The sequence below is a fragment of the Eptatretus burgeri genome, chromosome 10 (assembly GCF_056783735.1).
Source record: "Eptatretus burgeri isolate ZD-2024b chromosome 10, Ebu_testis_v1, whole genome shotgun sequence".
Classification (NCBI taxonomy): domain Eukaryota; kingdom Metazoa; phylum Chordata; class Myxini; order Myxiniformes; family Myxinidae; genus Eptatretus; species Eptatretus burgeri.
The window spans coordinates 67,374,883-67,389,882 of NC_140970.1; the positions used below are offsets into that span (position 1 = coordinate 67,374,883).

The 15,000-nt window shown below is 50.6% G+C and overlaps 1 protein-coding gene across 1 annotated transcript in view; it reads right to left on the reverse strand.

The window, feature by feature from the left end:
- GIGYF2 (GRB10 interacting GYF protein 2) overlaps nt 1–15,000 on the reverse strand; it is a 412,728-nt gene that overhangs the window by 342,662 nt on the left and 55,066 nt on the right. The window contains exon 4 of the mRNA XM_085898803.1: nt 14,964–15,000. This exon is cut by the window's right edge and continues 59 nt beyond it. Coding sequence (XP_085754929.1) covers nt 14,964–15,000 — 37 coding nt within the window. The remainder of the gene's footprint in view (nt 1–14,963) is intronic.

Here is a 15,000-nt window from a genome sequence, read left to right on the forward strand (position 1 = left end):
ACCCGTCAAAAACTATATGACTAGTATGAAATTATGTAGCGACCACCCATGTCGCTTCCCGGCTTGTGTGTATACATACATACATATATATATATATATATATATATATATATATATATATACATATATATATACATATATACATATATATATATATACATACAGTGTAACCTCGATTAACCGCCTCCCTTTTAATCGCCACCCTCGCCTTCCGCCTGGAAATCAGGGTTTCCCAATTTCCATAATGCATTTTTCAATTACGATCCGCCACCGCCATCCACCAACGTTTTCCCAGTACATAAGTACTTATAACAATGAAAAACACCCTCGTTTATCCGCCAGCGATCGCCTGTACTTCCCCACATCACGAATATTGTGCAATCATCTAAAAATAACCTTAGTCATCATTGGTGAATGGTTTGCGGGAGCACGTGCTGGTCCCGTCTGCTTCGCGCCATGCATTGAGACTGTTCAGTTCAAAGATTTCGTTCAACATGTCTGGAAGAAAGAGGCCTCAATTGTGTATAACACTCGATCAGAAACGCATGATATGCGAATACGCAAAGGAAAACTCGTCTGCGAGTCAGCAAGAGATTGCTAATCATTTCTCTCATAGTCACAGGGGAAGACCTCACCGATGAGGAAATTGTTGAACTTGCGTGCACAGACACCACAGATGGCGATAATGATGCAGACGATGACGTTGAAGTGCCACGCCCACCTTCATCCATTGAGGCCAAAGCAGCAATCGATCTCATGTTCAGGTACCTTGAGGCCCACTCGTCATCCACTGATTCGGGTTTGAAGGCGGCGCACTGGTTGCAGTTTAAAATTAACAGAATTTCTGTGGTAACCGCGAAGCAAACTTCCATCACTGATTTCTTCAAATCATCATCATCAGCCTAGGCCGATGTTGACAAGTTCTCAATAGCCTTCTATGTGCGTAGCTCGTGGTGGTCATGTCCTCTTTCACAGTATGGACAGTTCTATTATATTTTTGGTCGGCCTTTCAATTTCACCAGTACTGTAATTTGACTAATGTGTTCAGTGGTAATCAAAACACTTGTACAGATTGTAATTTACGATCTACAGTTCCTTGTCATGGTATAAGCAAATGATATGCACAATAACTATGAGCCCATGACTTTGAGCTCTGTTTTTTTAAACATGTCTGCAGAAACAAATACAGTACATACATGTGAATAGGCCTGTGTCTGGTGTACATGTCGTTTACATATTATATATTTTTGTTATCCATTTCTTATCCCTTGATCCAAACAGGATGGAATAGAAGGTAAAATAAACTCGAAAGACTGTTGAAACGCGCCCCCAATAGATCAATTCTGGCGCACGTGGATGCCTGTGTAGTGGCATGGACAGACCGTGACATTGATATCGGACATCTGAATCCCTTCTAGCAACCCCCCGTTCAACCGCCTCCTTTGCATAACCGCCATATACGACCATGTTCCAGCGCTGGCAGTTAAACGAGGTTTCAATTTATATAGTTGCGAATTCGCGCCCGCCGGCGTGCGGACGGCCACGTCACTCGAATCGCGACCACGTCGCCCACCGGACGGACAATTCAGTCCTGACCCTCTCGGAACAACGCCGGGAGCTAGTCACGGGTGGGGGTTTAACCACACCACGACCGTGCCAATTGCCCACCCACGCAGGATAGGGTTGCTCGCCAAATTCGATATACCTAAGTACCGGCACGGATGGTCGACCGGGCGATCGTACCAGGCCAAAGGCCGACTCCAGACACGATCCGCTTAAGCGGTCCATTCCGTGCTACAGTGATAACCGAGCGGTGTTATCGTCGGCGGCGACGGTTCCGATTAATTAACGGTCATATTAAGCCCACTATGAACCCTTTACGTGAAGCAGGATGGAGGGTCAATAAAAGAGGAAAAGAGACGAAGCAGAGCGGGCACAGTTCAACAAGCAAGCATTTTATTCACACACACACACACACACACACACACACACACACACACACACACACACACACACACACACACACACACACACACACGCACGCACACGCACGCACACGCACGCACACGCACGCACACGCACGCAAGGCACGTATTTACAGCAATACACAATCAAAATGCACATATAGTAACCAGAACAATAAAAGCAACGATGCAGAGCTACAACCGAATACGCGTACACACGGCAACACTTAAACAGTTCTACTTTGCGAGGCACAGCACTACAAGATCCATACAAAAACCCCAAAGAAAAGAAAGAAAGAAAGTCGCGACTTCCCTTTTGTCTCTAGTGAGTCCCTCTCCCGCGAGCGTCAGTGTGGTCGTGCCTGGCCCCGACCTCTCTCGCGGCCGGCGAACCCTCTCCGGCACTCCACGTCCAGACGCACAGGTCCACCTCGCAATGGGCGCTGCCGCGTCTCCCGTCCGTGCCTTTGTGACAGGCCCGCTCGCCAGGGCGCAGGACCTCTTCCTGATGACCAACCAACCGAACCACCAGCCAAGATGAAGAGGAAGAAGAAGCGTGAGAGGAAGCCTTTTAGGAAACCGTTTTTTTGGGAGCCTCTCAGGGAGCATTTCTCAGGGAGCATTTTTCAGGGAGCTTTTTCAGGGAGCTTTTTTGCGCCCGCCCGTGTCCGTCTTTTATCGCGTGGGACTCCGCCCTTCCGCTCCGCCCCGTTTTCGGCCCCGCCTCCCTTCGAGCTTCTTGGAGAAGATTCTCGAAGGGGGCGTGCCCTCACGCTTTCCTTCCACCCCGCTCCGTCCGGGGACTGAGGGAGTCAGTTTTTTGGCTCGGAGCCAGGGAATTATTCCCCCAAAAAGAGGCCCCACCTTCACATGACCTCTGACCTTTGACCTGCATCACCCCTCCTCCCACTCCAAGCGCGGAGAAGTCAACGGAAGAAACAGGCGGGAAAAGCCGACCGAGCGTCCTTGTTGGTTTTTGTTTGTCCCTCCGCGGAGATCGTAACCGTACGGAGCCTGTTGAATGGCGAGTGGCGAAGATGTGGTAGCGTAGATGGTGGAGGTGGCGTGGTTGCAGTGTGGTTGGCGCTGTAATGGAGATGGCGTGGTTGTTGAAATGTTGTGTGTTTGAAATAAAAGATAGAAAAAGAAAAACGACTGACTCAAAGTATCGCAGCCTGGATGAATCACATAAATTCCCTCTCGACAACGGGTTAGGGCTAAGTACACATGCACCTATCAAGATATCTCACTGACGGGCCCTTTATGGTGTAATGTGAATTTCCACAGCCGTAACACTACCCCCTCCCTTTTTTACAGACTCGTCCCGAGTCGTCAAATTCTCGTGTGCCATCATGTGTAGTCCTCCCCTAGTACGTTTTAACCTACGGATCCCCAAGTGCGACATTCATGGTATTCGTGTCCCCAAAATAAATAACCTGAGGGCTGAGTAACTAACTAAACAAACCCACTCATACAGACGACTTAAATAAAATTGCCGGCGCGAGACAGACATGCCGGGGGTGCACTCATATACAAAACACAAACCTTATAATTTTAAAATAATAAACACAAACCACAAACCACAAAACAACTCAACCTTACTATTTACACTACTCCATGGCCCAGGATCAATGGACTCTGATAAATGGAGAAAAGCAGTTAGCAGGGAGCCAGGCTGCTTGCATGCAGTCTCTGGCTCATGCAATGCAGGTGACAGGGAATGTGGCCGGCTGCTCACACGCAGTCCAAGGCCTCCCCCTTTTAAAATGAACACAGTGAACTACAACAGTGCATGGGCTGCACAAATGCAGTCTCCTGGTGCGGATGCCTGCAAGGCAGTCCCTGCAGAACACTGAACGGGCACTGACGCAAGCAACAAAACGGTGCATGGGCTGCTCAATGCAGTGCCGTGGTGCAGATGAATGGATGGATGGATGAACGCAAACAACCAACGGTGCACGCGCTGCTGGTGCAGGCCCGTGTTGTAGCTGCCAGCAGGGCAGTTCTTTCAGCTTGCAAACTGTTGCTTTCCGATGATCCCGGCGAGCATGAAAATGAACGGGGGGGGGGGGGAGGGATCAAAACAGGACGGGGCAAAATGGACGAGGGCAGTAGGCATGGCATGGCAAAGCAAGGCAGGCAAGGCCGCTGCAGCGAACAGCCGGCAGATGATCTGGCCGGCACAGGCCTTGAAGCAACACAGCCGTCGGACGATCCGACCGGCACAGGCCTTGCAACAAAAAGCCAGCCGACGAAGTGGGCCAGCAAAGGCCTTGCAGTAAAACAGCCAGCCGATGAAGTTGGCCAGCCTTTGCCTTTCAGTGGAGGTTGGTGGAGGGAGTGCGGTGGTGCTGGCCACTCAGAAGGCGGGCTCGGACCGACCTACCCGTCTCCCTCCCACCTATCGCCTTTGCCTGTCACTGTCTATACCCACTCCCTTAATTTGTCAAACCCAATTTAGCCCCAATTAAATGTTTTTTGTTTGTTTTTTTACTCTTCCCCACTATAAATCGTCCCCCAACCCCCTTTATCATCCTTGTTCGGCTAACCTATCTCGTCACCTCGCCTATTCCCAACCCCGACGTTCCCTTCCCGGAGGGGAATAAGGGAGAGTTAGCGTCCCGTGTCGAGGCCTAACTCAAGCCTCAAGATGGCCTCCCCAGACTTCAGCGATCTAAAACCCAAAGTGGGTCCAGCGGCCCACAACGAGAGCGAAGGGATGGATGGTGCAGAGGGGTACACTTCCTATCTACCTGATCCATTAACCTTTAAACTACCCCGGGGGTTTCAACAAGTGCCTCTCGCTTAAACGATTGGTTCTATCAACCCAGATTCCCGTCCCCTGTGTTGGTGTCCTCACAATTTCGGGACTCGCCCCCAAATTTTCCTTCTGTGCCCTCACACGGTCTCATGGCTGGGACGCGTGGCTCCCTTGGCAGGCACGACCCTCTGCCGATTCTCCAACGATGGCACCCCCGGGCACTACACTGCCTCCGAGCCTACCAGCTCCCTAAACACCGGAGAATGCCCTCTATGGCGACTCCCCTGAAACGCTCACGTGGCAGGCTGGCTTCCCGGGCCCCTTTCCAAGGCTCACCTGTGCCCACAACACTGCCCATGCGGCTAAAGGCGCCCCGGGCCCCCGCACCATGCGGGCGCACCCATGTCGACTACGCTATCCCGGCCCCCCATGGGCACTTGGCCTACCACGGCCGACTAGCCCGGTGCCCAGGGTACCCACTCAGCGATACTCACCTTTCGCAGCCACGCTCCCAGCCCTTCAACAGGGCTCCTGCACCCCTCCAGATGAGTTTCGAGCCTGCTTTCCCACCAACAAGTAAAACGCCCTCCATTTTGTCAATTTGACTAACGCAGCTAACTCACATTATACTGACCCCAGGGTCCCTTGGGCGGGAGTCACTCCTCCCCCCAATCACTCATCGCATCATGCATTCCACATTCACTCCATTCACACAGACCCGCTGGCCTCACTCACTCAACATGTCACAACTCTTCAACTCACACACACATCGCCGAACTCTGCCATCCTGCTCACTAAATCCCCTAACTACCTCGTGCTCCCACGTCATCCCTATCACTACAGCACGTTCCTTTTAACACTACGTAGCTAAGCTACGTCCCTTTTAACACTACGTAGCTAAGCTACGTCCCCTCTACACATCCACAGTCTGCCACTGTCTCCAAAAATGTCATTTCCCATCTCCCATCCTAAATCTGATGACAATCCCTCAAACTAATCCATTCCACGGGCCCTATGAGGACTTACCCCTGCCCCATGGAGCCGGTCGAGCTATGCTAACCCTTCCCCCTAACTAGTGTTCATCCTGTGCCCAGGCCAGGGGGTCTTCCACCCCCTGCCCGGGAATCCTGTTCACCCGAAAGCGAGGCTTGCTTCTTTTTTTTTTTTTTTTCATGCGCAGCACCAGCACGGCAACTCGCAACCTGCGCACCAGCGCGGCAATTCACAGCCGCGCACCTGTGGCGTGACGTCATGGCAGCTGTTCACATCCCTCGTCCCTCTTGGACGGTACCATCCGGCAGGGATTCACCCTCCTGCCGGATTCCAAGCATACATGCAGCCATGACGTCACCTGCCGCATTAAAAAAAAACAAAACACAAGCCTCACGTCTCGAGGGGTTCCCCACGCGAACAAATTTGCTCTGCCCGTTGGAGCTGAACACAAGCTCGCGTGGAGAACCCATCCGGTCCAAATCCGTTTACCTGCCTAAACTTTGTCCGTCCGCGGGATCGGCAACATCCACCGCTGGCGTTTCCGGACCGGGCTTCACTCCCGCAAGCGAGCACGTGGTGGCCTCGTGCATTGCACAGCACGGACCGCGCGCTCGCTGCTGAGTGAACCCGGCGCGGTCCCCGTTACAGCTACGGCCACTATTCGGCCTTTGTCTCTCTGTCGCCGTCTCCGTCGCCATTCAAGCCACGCACACCTGCGTGTTACGACGCTCACACTCCACTCCATCACATTCACACCGGGAGACGCGGCTGCGTGCTCACGCATGCCGACTGTCATCTCCCTCACATACCGCTCTCTCACACACACGGTCTCCCTTGCACGGACCCTTTCACTCACACACGCGGTGACACTCACACGCGGTGCCTCATCCACACACGGTGTGCTGGGAAGCACGCCCTTCGGCACACTTGCCACCACACCACACACACACGGAGTCGCTTCCACACACGGGGGCGCACTCACACCGGGACAACCACACTGGGGATTTGTTTCCCCACAAGGGGTTCCAGGGCCTCTATACCCCCAATCTCGGCGCGCACCCGTTCGCAGCACTCCTCCCCTCAACTCTGCTTGGCACGACCGAACCCACCTGGTCGTAAACCGCTTCAAGGGGGCATACTCCCTCCCCTCGTTCCTGGAGGAGGCCATCCAGCTGCCCGCACCGGGTCTCTAACCAGTCCGCCAGCTCCCCCTCATCGTCCTCCACCAACTCTGTGTGTGTGTGTGTGCTCGTCACTAACCCAGTCTTCATCGTGTATTCTCTCCTTTACCGTTTATACCTCCCGTGTCTCTGTTATTTCCGTCTTTTCCCTTATCTCCCTTGTCTCCATTATTTTTATTTCCTTTGTCGTCACCTCGTGTCTCGTCTCACACGTTTCGGTCGCCCCATTTAATTTTTCCCTCTGTGTCACCGTCACGCTTCTCGCCCAACACGTCCCCCGAATTATTTTGCCCTCACCCGCTTCCATTGCCAGCCTGACAACCGTTGCACTCCCTCCCAGCTCGTTCGCTCCCACACGTGGCGTCGCCATTTTGAGCTCCCCTGCTATTGCCTTCATGCCCGCCTGCAGGCTTCGGCCCATGTTCTGCGTCTCACCCCGCATTTCTTCCATTTGCTTGTTCACTCCATCTATTTTGCGTGCGTTTCCATCCATTTTCGCATTCATTGCTTGCATATTTGCGTTAATTCCCGCCAGCATGGCGCATAGCTGGGCCATGTCGGGCGCACTCGACTGAGCCGATTCGGCCAGGATCGGGGGGGTTTGGCAGAGGGGGGAGGGGAGGTGTCATACACCGCGGCCGCTGCCGTGCCCATCTCGGGCTCTGGGTTCGATTGGGGGGGAAATTGTTCCTGCTCATTCAGCATTTCCTGCTCGGGGCTTTCGTCCTGGACCATGGATTCTGCATTCAAATACACACACACACATTTCTACCCCCGGCTGCCGCTGGCCTTGAGACGCCATCTTATTACACATAAGAGGTTTAATTTAGTACGCTCGTAATTTAATGGAACATGGAGGGTCGCTCCACTCACCCTTGATCCGGTTCCGTAAATTTAGTTGGAGACGGGAGGGTTTATTTCCCGCTCGCTGACACCAGTGTTGCGAGGAGGGGGATGAGTTCATGTCCCACGACCTGACACCAGTGTTGCGAGGAGGGGGATGGGTTCGTGTCCCACGACTTGACACCAGTGTTGCGAATTCGCGCCCGCCGGCGTGCGCACGGCCACGTCACTCGAATCGTGACCGCGTCGCCCACCGGACGGACAATTCAGTCGTGACCCTCTCGGAACAACGCCGGGAGCTAGTCACGGGTGGGGGTTTAACCACACCACGACCGTGCCAATTGCCCACCGCACAGGATAGGGTTGCTCACCAAATTTGATCTACCTAAGTACTGGCGCGGATGGTCGACCGGGCGATCGTACCACGCCACAGGCCGACTCCGGACACGATCCGCTTAAGCGGTCCGTTCCGTGCTACAGTGATAACCAAGCAGTGTTATCGTCGGCCTCGACGGTTCCGATTAATTACCGGGCGTATTAAGCCCACTACGAACCCTTTACGTGAAGCAGGATGGAGGGTCAATAAAAGAGGAAAAGAGACGAAGCAGAGCGGGCACAGTTCAACAAGCAAGCATTTTATTCACACACACACACACACACACACACACACACACACACACACACACACACACACACACACACACACACACACACACACACACACACACACACACACACACACACACACACACACACACACACAAGCACGTAAGGCACGTATTTACAGCAATACACAATCAAAATGCACATATAGTAACCAGAACAATAAAAGCAACGATGCAGAGCTACAACCGAATACGCGTACACACGGCAACACTTAAACAGTTCTACTTTGCGAGACACGGCGCCACAAGATCCATACAAAAACCCCAAATAAAAGAAAGAAAGAAAGTCGCGACTTCCCTTTTGCCTCTGGTGAGTCCCTCTCCCGCGAACGTCAGCGTGGTCGCGCCTGGCCCAGACTTCTCTCACGGCTGGCGAACCCTCTCCGGCACCCCCCGTCCGGACGCACAGGTCCACCTTGCAACAGGCGCTGCCGCGTCTCCCGTCCGTGCCTTTGTGACAGGCCCGCTCGCCAGGGCGCGGGCGCAGGACCTCTTCCTGATGACCAACCAACCGAACCACCAGCCAAGATGAAGAGGAAGAAGAAGCGTGAGAGGGAGCCTTTTAGGAAACCTTCTTTCTGGGAGCCTCTCAGGGAGCTTTTCCAGGGAGCTTCTTCAGGGAGCTTCTTTGCGCCTGCCCGTGTCCGTCTTTTATCGCGCGGGACTCCGCCCTTCTGCCCCGCCCCATTTTCGGCCCCGCCTCCCTTCGAGCTTCTCGAAGGGGGCGTGCCCTCACGCTTTCCTTCCACCCCGCTCTGTCCGGGGGCCGAGGGAGTCAGTTTTTTGGCTCGGAGCCAGGGAATTATTCCCCCAAAGAGAGCCCCCACCTTCACATGACCTCTGACCTTTGACCTGCATCGCCCCTCCTCCCACTCCAAGCGTGGGGAAGTCAACGGAAGAAACAGGTGGGAAAAGCCCACCGAGCGTCCTTGTTGGTTTTTGTTTGTCCCTCCGCGGAGATCGTAACCACACGGAGCCTGTTGAATGGTGAGTGGCGAAGATGTGGTTGCGTAGATGGTGGAGGTGGTGTGGTTGCAGTGTGGTTGGCGCTGTGATGGGGATGGCGTAGTTGTTGAAATGTTGTGTGTTTGAAATAAAAGATAGAAAAAGAAAAACGACCGACTCGAAGTGTCGCAGCCCGGATGAATCACATAAATTCCCTCGAAACAACGGGTTTGGGCTAACTACACATGCACCTATCAAGATATCTCACCGACGGGCCCTTTATGGTGTAATGCGAATTTCCACAGCCGTAACAATAAATAGATATATATATATATATATATATATATATATATATATATATATATATATATATATATATATATATATATATATATATATATATATATATATATATATATATATATATATATATATACACACACATATATATCTGTGTCTCTCTCAGAACATACTGCCATCACACCACCACTACAAACCCCTCACAGACATCGCATAGGTTGAAGGTGCCTTTTCTGTCCTGTGACCCTTCAATCTGTACTGCTTCTCGTCATTCCCACCCTTTTCTTTCATAAATCCTGTTTTTACACAAATTGCGCGTCAGCCTAGTGTGCGGTTCAGATGTGTAAATGGTAATTAATGGAACAAATAAGACCGCTGCCGGGATAAAAAAAAAACAAAAAAAACCATAAAAAATAATTAATTTTTTTAAAACCTTCAAAAGCTCCAATGAGGAGGTTTAAAATGCAGTGGTTCATCTCAAGTTACCGCGTAGTCCTCATCCCTTTCGATGGACAAACCAGCTGCAGGCGACAGGACTCGTAGTTTCGGTCTGTCACAAATGGAAGTAATGATCTGTTTGGCTTTCCTGGCAAATGACCCCCTTGAAGTGCAATCCGTCGCTAAATTGGTGACCGACCGAGTGGAAGATTCGACCTCGAGTCGACCCACTGCCAACGGTAACAATAATCATTAGGTCGGTAGGCTTTTATTGATGGAGCTATAGTTGATTCCTTGGGCAAATTAATCATTTTTATAGATGATAAAATATTATAAATACACGTACAATCAGGTCATGCATGCTTTTGGGTTGGTTGGAAAACCACAATCCTACTTTTTCTTTTTTAAGCCTTATCCACCTATTCTCTTGTCCTCTTGTCCATTTTTCCGTAATTATTATTCTGCTTATATGTTCCTTGCTAATTTCGCTGTCCCTCATCTTTGCCAGTTTCACTCTGCTCCATTGTTGGCGTGTGCGTGTGCGTGTCCTCCATAACTCCAAAACCATAAAACCTAGCATGCATACGAAGGGAAATACAAGGAAGTGCATGAGTGAAAATTAGGTGTTTGGGTTAATTATAACACCCACTTTGAAAATAAATAACGGCCTTATTTAATTATATCCTTTATCAGGCACATCCTCAGTCACCTCGCTCTTTGGGGTATTAAGGAGTCTCCAGGGTAACCTCGATGGGGTCTGAAGCCACCATGTTTTTTGACCTCCTCAACCTTGCCTCGACTTGGAACAGGCCACAACGACTTCTAAATGATAAAAAAAATCCCCCCCCCTCCCACTTTCCTTACTTATATAATCGAATGCCTCTTCATGATAGTTAGAATCGCTGTGCACATCGCTTTTGTAAGTGCTGTCGTGTTCAAATTCGGACCTTGGAGTGATTTCATGCATTGATCACACGATGCAATTTTTCACGATCTAATCTCATGGAATAATTATAAGTATATCATCAAAATATTATTTCGGCTTTGAAGATCGGATATCACCCGGACAAAATAAATGTCGAAATCTGGAGTGACATCTGATAATTTAAAGAAATAACGAGTCTTATAACTAAGCAGATATACCAATTTGGTTTAAGCAAGCATGGCTATGTTGCCTCCTTCTCCATGTATACCATTGATCCCCAACCTGCGGCCCGCGGAGCCCTATACTGCGGCCCGCGAGGCCTTTCCAATCAAAACACATTTCCATGTAGCAATTTTAAAGGGGTTTACACAATGCCACTGCAGGCCGGCGCCGTGACCTGAAAAGCCTTACACAATGCCGCTGCTGGCCACTGCCGCTTACCGCCGGGAGGAATCAAATCAATTTGCATCAATAAAACTCAATAAAATGCATCAATTTTTTTTCTGGCTCCCAACATCCTTGGGAGTAGTGAATGTGACTCGTGGGATCAAAAGGTTGGGGACCACTGATGTATACCCAAGAAAATGTGAAATTTCCAAAGCATGAAACTTATCTTTTTCTATTGTTTGGATAATTATATTGAGTGAACATCAAGGAATGTGCCAAAATCAACTTGCTGCATTGAGAATTGTTCACAGATTTAATGCATTCACTGCTTGACATCGCGCCCAGTTCCTCAGAGTGACTGCTTATCCAAAGCATCTACCAGGTCTGTATCTATATTTTCAGAGGTTTTGCGAGGTGCTCCACAGGGAATCAAAGCAAATCTGGTGAAAAAAGGACGTTTTAAAATAAAGTTAAAACATTTGCGCGGGTCGCAAACCGATGTACCACATGACGCGTGCACAGACAAGCAGGCAATGTGGTGGATAATTATCTGCAATGTTTATTTCGCTGGCGATTAAGCTTTGAGATGTCTCCACGGTTATTCTACGTGGAAGAGCAACTCTTTTGTGGATAAAGTCATTATTTGAACGAATTCATTTAATTTATTTAACTGCTGCGGATGCGGTGAAGACCAGCTTTAAATTTAAAAGACTTCTATATGGTACGCAGCCACAGCCTGGCCAGCCGTTCCTCAACCATTGAATTAGAGCGCTTGCTTAAGTGCTTAAGCCACTTGCTGAGCACCGCTCAGTCGATAGTGGCACCGTGCTACATCATTCTGAGTGAATCGTTCACTCACTGAGGACGCATTTGCCATGCCACGTCATCCTGAGCGAGTGGTCCGTGCCCCGTCATCCTGAACGAGTGGTCCGTGCCCCGTCATCCTGAACGAGTGGTCCGTGCCCCGTCATCCTGAACGAGTGGTCCGTGCCCCGTCATCCTGAACGAGTGGTCCGTGCCCCGTCATCCTGAACGAGTGGTCCGTGCCCCGTCATCCTGAACGAGTGGTCCGTGCCCCGTCATCCTGAACGAGTGGTCCGTGCCCCGTCATCCTGAACGAGTGGTCCGTGCCCCGTCATCCTGAACGAGTGGTCCGTGCCCCGTCATCCTGAACGAGTGGTCCGTGCCCCGTCATCCTGAGCGAGTGGTCCGTGCCCCGTCATCCTGAGCGAGTGGTCCGTGCCCCGTCATCCTGAGCGAGTGGTCCGTGCCCCGTCACCCTGAGCGAGTGGTCCGTGCCCCGTCATCCTGAGCGAGTGGTCCGTGCCCCGTCATCCTGAGCGAGTGGTCCGTGCCCCGTCATCCTGAGCGAGTGGTCCGTGCCCCGTCATCCTGAGCGAGTGGTCCGTGCCCCGTCATCCTGAGCGAGTGGTCCGTGCCCCGTCATCCTGAGCGAGTGGTCCGTGCCCCGTCATCCTGAGCGAGTGGTCCGTGCCCCGTCATCCTGAGCGAGTGGTCCGTGCCCCGTCATCCTGAGCGAGTGGTCCGTGCCCCGTCATCCTGAGCGAGTGGTCCGTGCCCCGTCATCCTGAGCGAGTGGTCCGTGCCCCGTCACCCTGAGCGAGTGGTCCATGCCCCGTCACCCTGAGCGAGTGGTCCGTGCCCCGTCACCCTGAGCGAGTGGTCCGTGCCCCTTCACCCTGAGCGAGTGGTCCGTGCCCAGTCATCCTGAGCGAGTGGTCCGTTCGTCATCCTGAGCGAGTGGTCCGTGCCGTCATCCTGAGCGAGTGGGCTGTGCAATAACACCTGACTTTCGAGCAGTGTTTTCTAAATTACCGAGCGAAATTTTTTTTTTTTTTTTTTTTTTTTACACCCATCAAACGCAGCTGTTGATAAAGATTAATGTTTCTGAGCAGATACCTGAAACGTCTATGTAAACGCAACGTTGTTTTTCGGTGAAAGCTACTCAAGGTTTTTGGGTCAAATACAGCACGCACTGTAGTCGGTCATCACACTGACTCCAGCATGCTGATTCCCAAAGAATTGGAGATATAGGCCAAGCACGTGTGTGTGTGTGTGTGTGTGTGTGTGTGTGTGTGTGTGTGTGTGTGTGTGTGTGTGTGTGTGTGTGTGTGTGTGTGTGTGTGTGTGTGTGTGTGTGTGTGTGTGTGTGTGTGTGTGTGTGTGTGTGTGTGTGTGTGTGTGTGTGTGTGTTTTTCATAAAGCATAACATATTCTCTCTGCTAACCCCCCAATTCCCACCCATCTTCTCTGTCCCGTCCTTACTCTACCCCCTCCCAATACAGTACAGCACCCTCTTCCCACACCTGTCCCTCCGGGTGCGTCCAGACGGGGTTCGCCTCCGGACGTGTCCGAAGCAGTGTTTGCGTCTGGATGACCTGGCTCCGGATGCGTCCAGGCGGTGTTTATCGTATGACCGGTAGAAAATGGATTTCAGACATTATTTTGTTTCCATCTTCATTGTTATTCCATGCAGAATCATTTTGATGAGACGGTATGAATCTTAATTAATGCTCCACCGCACATCTGCCTTCTCTTTCTCACACCTCACACTGTCTTCCCTTCCCCACCTCTTCTTTCTCCTTTCCTCTCTGGGTGTCTCTCTCTTCCCCCCTCTTTTTCTCCACCCCCCCTTTTTATTCTAAATGGTGACAGTATTCCAGTCAGTGAAGCAACAGGTGGTATTTGCTCGTACATAAATAAATGGAACAAACAAATTAATAAATATAAATTCAAATTTTCAACAGTTTCAGAGCCTGGGAACTCTCTTCAAAGCGAGGACAATCAACTGTATGTTTGGTCTACCCCAGCTCTCCTTGTTCGTCATTCATGTCAAATAGAGCCAAGCATATCATGTGTAAATGTCACAACTGCCAAATGCGAACTTAATGCAGGTATCTCCAAAAACAAATGAGTACACAACACTCAAATTAATCACAAAATAGAACAGAGGGATGCAGTATATTTAAATTTATTGATCACGATATCGATTTAAAGACAAAACAGGAAAACATCAAATACAATATGAGGCACAAACTACAATGCCAACTAAAGCTTCTTCTTCTTCTTTAAGCGGAACTGAATCCCACCCGATTGTAGTGTCGGCCATGGGAGAGGTTTTGGCCCAATTTTTCTCACGAACCAACTGGTCAAACACAATGGCCAAGAAGAACCAATTTGGACAGGAATTTGGAATTTGTTCAGGATGCTTCTGATAACTCGCCTACTCTTGGTGCTGCAAATAACTCGCCTACTCTTTGCAAAAGATATCGTTGGATATTTTACGTCCACCAACTAATGCTAGCAGACAGAAGACCCAGCTTAACATCCATCTAAGGGACAGCACACTTTGTGATGCAATACCCTACCTGTGAATCACCAATCCAAAAGTTTTATAGAAAAGCCGAGAATTGAATCCAGACGAGATAGTTGAAAGGCAGAGGCGCTCTACGTCTTCACAGTATTATTGGACTGCATGACCAAGCAAACGATAACCATCACAAAGCATACAAGGTGATGAAGCTAGAATTGCACCATTACCTGCTCCTCCTCAGTGAATGGTACAAGAGCCAAAGGT